Source organism: Echinops telfairi, unplaced genomic scaffold (assembly GCF_000313985.2).
Source record: "Echinops telfairi isolate 266 unplaced genomic scaffold, ASM31398v2 ScPeMD7_655;HRSCAF=1070, whole genome shotgun sequence".
NCBI lineage: Eukaryota > Metazoa > Chordata > Mammalia > Afrosoricida > Tenrecidae > Echinops > Echinops telfairi.
Genome location: NW_022104553.1, coordinates 16689196 through 16694543, shown reverse-complemented (window position 1 = coordinate 16694543; position 5348 = coordinate 16689196). Strand labels below are relative to the sequence as shown.

At 57.9% G+C, this 5348-nt stretch overlaps 1 protein-coding gene across 2 annotated transcripts in view; it reads left to right on the top strand.

Moving 5' to 3' along the window:
• LOC101656437 (zinc finger protein 580-like) overlaps positions 1–5348 on the top strand; it is a 22811-nt gene that overhangs the window by 10702 nt on the left and 6761 nt on the right. The window contains exon 1 of one of the 2 annotated variants that reach the window (XM_045292359.1): positions 2054–2149. The exons of the other annotated variant lie outside the window; for it this stretch is intronic. Within the exon in view, the coding sequence (XP_045148294.1) occupies positions 2083–2149 (67 nt within the window). The 5' untranslated portion in view covers positions 2054–2082. Of the gene's footprint in view, positions 1–2053; positions 2150–5348 lie in introns of those variants that run through there. 2 annotated transcript variants of the gene reach the window in all.

Genomic DNA, 5348 nt, shown 5'->3' with positions numbered 1-5348 from the left:
GGGCGGGGGTCCCGGGCCGGAGGGCGGGGCGCCGAGATGGGAGGTCGGCTGGGCACCCCGGGGTGGTACTCCAGGGGCTTCTCTAGGACCCAACCCCGTGACCCCCTGCAGGGTCGACTGGGGGATCCCGAGGTTTGGGCTGGAGAAGCCCTCGGGAAAATACCGGGGGAGGCGAGGCTGAGCGGGCCAGGCCAGTCGTGGACGTGATGGCGGGCGGGCCGTCTCAGGACACACGTCCGGCCCTTTGGGAGGCTCGTGGCGAAGCTTCCAGGCGACCCAGCCGTCTTTACCCGCACTGCCCCGTCCGTCCATCGGATTTCCATGGCTGCTGCCTTCAGCTGGGCGGATCTTGGTGGATTAGGTCAGCGTCATCGATCGCTGACGTGGACTTAACACTAGGGGTGGTCGGCCGTCGCTACTGAACACTGCTGATGGAAAGAGTGTGTGTGCGTGTGTTTTGCAAGGCGGGATTTAAAATTCCCGTGAGATCCATATATTCTGGAGTTACGTGTGAACACCTGAAGCTTAGTCCTCCGCGAAAGCATCTCAACTGCCTACCCAAAACAGCCTCTGGATTCTTAAATCCCAACACTGGTTTGCTTCACCTTGTAAGCCTCGTGGCCTTCGAAGATCTGCCCACGCGGAATCAGAACGACAGTGGCAGGGGATTATGTTACCAGGGGAGGAGGCTGAGAATCGCTGCATCCACAGAAAAATACAATCCGTGCCACTGCATTGGACCTCTAAAAGTGTGTGTGTGTGTGTGTGTTCTGTTGTGCATCCTTCAAACAAGATGAACAAAAATAAAAATCCATAGGTACAGTTGTACAATTACTGCTTGATGTGATTGAACTATGGATTGCTGTGATATCTGTAAGCGCTCCCAATAAAATGATGAAAAATTAAAACCGAAACCCAATAAAAGTAGCTAGAGCTTATTAAGCAGAAATACATGTATGCAGAATTAAAATATCTTTTTAAAAAAACTACAAAACTTTTAAAAAACAGCGGTGCCATCAGCAAGGAGTGTCCAGAGAATCCTTCCCCAGATCTCCATGGCCCAACCAGGCCAGATGCCAATTGCCGGGCTGGGCAAGGTAGATCTGTTTGCAGCTTCAGGTGTGCTAGAAGCCTATCAATGGTAGGGAGAGCAGGAGGCTGTGTGTGAAAGGTGTCTTCTAGGGCTGGTATCATTTCCCTTCACCCCCCACCCCCCAAGAAGTTTGTATTTGGGCCTTAAGATTTTGAAAACAAAGTTTAGAGACATAGCACATGAACACCACCATAATACAACACCAACTAGTCTATCAGACCCTAAAAGTTAACATGCACTTTCTCATAGTCAACAGAGTAGTGGCCGATCTGATTAGATAAGTTGGTTACAGCATGTCAATGATCATTTTAAATCTACCTAGGTGTAGCTAAATTCAAAGTGCACTTCAAAGAGGAACTATTACCACAACTCAGTACCATCCTCCCCTTCACCTTCCAGGGGAGGGATCTGGCACGACCCGGGTCAGCCTTGGCTAAGCTGTGTGACTCAAGGCCAGTGATGCCCTCTCCAGCCATGGCCTTACCACCCAGTCAGAAACAAAACCGTTTGCATAAGCCAGGGATGACTCATGGGGACCCCGTGTGCAACAGCATGGAACGGCACCAGACCATGTCCAGAGCTATAATTTGGGGTGGTGCGGGACAGGAGCCCGTGTTTGGTTCAATTGCTATGAGTCAAGACTCCCCTCCCCCGCCCTTTACAGGTAGTGCAGTGGGTTAGAAACGGAGCTGCGAATTAAAAGGTCAGAGGTTCAAACCCACCAGCCTCTTTGATGGAGAAAGATGAGGCAATCTGCTTTTCTAGACTTACAGCCTCGGGCACCCAGTGGGGAGCAGTCCTCGCCGACCCCATTAGGTCGCTGTCAGTAGAAATGGACTGGCGGGCCCTGGGGGTGGCGCAGGAACCTAAACGACCTGGGAACCGTGCTCCCGTGGGCGTGCGTTTCTGGCCGGAGTGGTTTCCGGGGCTCACTTCCGGCCGCTCTCTGCATCCCGAAGAAGCTGGTCCATCTCTTCCTTCGGCTCGGGATGTCGGAGCCATCTCCGGAACTCGTCCCTGCGGCCACTTCCGGACCCGAAAGTTTGCTGTGCCGCGGTATGGAGGCCGGGCGGGGGCTCGGGGAGCGGGCAGGCCCGGGGGAGGTGGCCCTCGGGGCCTGCCCGGCGGCGCCGTGGGGGCTCGGGGCGGCGGGCCGGGTTTGGCTGCGTGACACAGTGGCCCCCGGGGCGCTGGGCGCCGGAGCCCGAGCCAGCCGCGAGGGAGGGGCTGCAGCGACCCCGGGGCTGGGGTGGCGAGAGGGGAGGGTCGACAGCCCGGGAAGGGAGAGTCTGGACCCCCAAGCGTGGGACCCACGCGCTTCCCTGCGGGGAGGGCGCGCTGCGGCGTGAGAATGTGTGGGCAGGTGGGCCCGGGCGGTGGGCGCTGAGCAGAGCGGCTCCTGCAGAGGCGGTGGGACTCGAACTGACGGCTGGGTGTCGGGGGTCCAGAGGGAAGTGAGGGTGCTGGAGTGGGGCGCCCCAGGCTGGAGACCTGGGCTGTCGGGGGGCCTCGAGGCCACAGGTGTGAGCCGGTGGGAACTGAAGAGCCAGGGGGAGGAGGATGGGGGCCTTCGCGGCCCGATGCTGCTGTAACATAACCACCACCGCGTGGCCACGGAGCTTGTATTCATTCAGACTTCCGCAGGACGAGGGCAGGGCGGGTTCAGGCCGCGGCGTGGCCGCTCCGGCATCCCCGCTGTGTGGTTGTGTGTCTGTGTTGAAGCGCCCACTGTGGAGCTGGGAAGTGACGCCGGAGCGCGTGGCTCCTGTCCCATTCTCTCAGCCATCCCGTGCTCAGCGGCCTGGTCTCTTGTCAGATTCTACGAAGCCCTCGTGATGGCCCGGAATCAGTCACAGGCTGCCACTAGGCTGGGACTCAGTTTCCTTCTCTGTCGAATGGGATCCGGAGCGCTCCCGTCCCACAATGTATAGGCCCAGGACAGACTGAAGACAGCGTGAGGTTGCAGTCCACTCCTGAGTGCCACCTCCTGCCACTTCATCAATGCCAACTCCCAGGGAGCCTATAGGACAGAGCAGAGCTGCCCCTGAGGGTTTCCCAGGCTGCCGGTCGATCTTTCATGGGAATAGAAAACCTCATCTTTCTATCCTGGAGCAGCTGGTGGGTTCAAACCGCTGACCTTTCAGTTAGCAGCCCGATGCAGTACCCGAGTATCCAGAGTATTTGGTACGTCACTGTGCCACGGATACTTCTGAGAAAACCAGCCATTGAAAACCCGTGGAGGCCAGGACGGCTCTGTGTGTGTGTGTGCGCGCGTGAGGTCTTCGTGGATCAGAGGAATCAAGGGCAACAGGTCATGGGACTCTGGCTTGACTAGCACAACAGGGAGACCTCATTCTCAGCAGAACCACGTCCAAGGGCTAGCATTCCAACACAGGCTTTGGGAGGACACAGTTCAATCCTACTGTATCCACCCCGCTCCCCCAACCCACCCCCCAAAAAGAAAATTCATGCCCTTTTAAAACACATTTAGCCGCTCACCACTGAGTGCCACAGATGGGTGCTCAAAAGCTAGCTGAAAGATGTGCTGCTTGGACTCATCAGAGGTGCCCAGGGAGACAAGCCTCACACTCCACGTCTGCCAAGCCACAGCCTTGGAAACCCCGGGGAGCCGTTCTTGAGTCGGAATGGCGCAAAGGTGACTGGTGGCAGCAGCAGCAACTGGTTGTACATCAGGCCAGAGGGTGAGGGCTGGGAAGGAGGCTGCACTTGGGGGACATGGCGTGGCCCAAAGTGGGGGAGGGAACAGAAACCGTGGTCTGGCCAGGTGGCTGGAGAGGCCCTGGGTGCACAGCGAAGGCAGGGCACCGGAGGGGATGAGGTGTGGGAGCCCACTGGAGCTGTGGCCTGATGCAGAGGGCACCCGGGCAGCGCCTTGCTCCCCAGCTTTCACGGGGTCCCGGAAGGTGGAGGGGAGGCTGCCACCAGAGGACCAAGGGGAGGAGAGTCCAGGCAAACATTTGTGTTCAGAGTCCCGCAGGTTCAAGGCCCGGCTGGGGCGTGAAGTGTTATGGCTGTTGGAACGTAACGAGGGAGGAGGTGGACAGCTGGCTGGGCCATCGTGTGCGTGTGTGTATGTGTGTGTGTGTGTGTGTTAGTTTCTGTCTAGTCATCCCCGACTCTGGTGACGCTGTGGTGTCTCCCTAGAACTGTGCTCCACTGGGCGGTTTTGTTTGTCGTGTTTTTGTTCACTTGCCCCCCCTGGTTTACTCACTCCCGAGTGATGGGATGGTAAAGTTGTTTCCAGCTTCTGCGGTGACGGACTTCCGGTCGCTGTGACCTGTGCTCCGCTGGGCTCTCCTGTGCTTCGAGCCCAGCAGTGAATCCAGGCGGGGAAGCACCGGGCGCCGAGGCCTGTTCGTTCTCCCAGACCCTGGTCGCTGCCTCACAGCGGGGCGCCAGTTCCCACCAGGCTTGTACCGCAGCCCTCCTTTGGCCATCGCCCGGCCCCCACTGGGTGTCGCCGCTTGTCTGCTTTTGTCCCCTGCGGTGAAGTGACTCCGCTTGCTTGCCCTTGCGTCTCTCTGAGTCAGGTGAGACCTGCCGTCTTTTTATTTGCATGGCGGCCTGGTCCTGTGGTCTGAGGAAAACTCAAGTTCGTGTTCTCTCTGTTGGGTTTTCGAGGGCCGGCCTCTCAGAAGTAGATCCCCAGGCTTCTCTTCCCAGATGTCCCTGGGTGGATCCAAACCACCAGCCTTTCAGCTCCTTCCAGTTGGGCCCTTAACTGTTTGTGCTAGCCAACGATGGCTCTTCATGGAGACCCCCAAACGCCTGCAGGCTGTGTGGGATTTGGGCTGCGTCCTGCGGGTCTTGGCGGCCCGCCCGAGAAAGTTCTGGACAGTGCAGGAGTTGCATCTGAGTCGGAGAGATAACTTATTGAACAGGAGCTCCCTGCAGCCAGAGACGTGGGGCCTGGTGACCAGGACAACAGGGAGAAGCCAGGGACGGCCCAGGTGAGAGAGGGAGGGCAGAGGGGAGCCGATGGCTCCAGAGCACTTCAGGGACCCGCCGTGCTAGGACATGGTGGCCATCTGGCTCTGGGGATGGAGAGGGAGGGAGGCCATGAGACTCACCGTTTCTAACCTGTGTGGATGGTAGGGCTTCATCAGGATCATGTTGAACAGGTTTTTATTGAGGGGGAGAAGGGAAGGCAGTTTAATTCATTCATCCATTTAGTCAGTATTCACTCACTCAACCAATGTTGTTTTGAACTCCTATCCACCCATCCATCCATCCA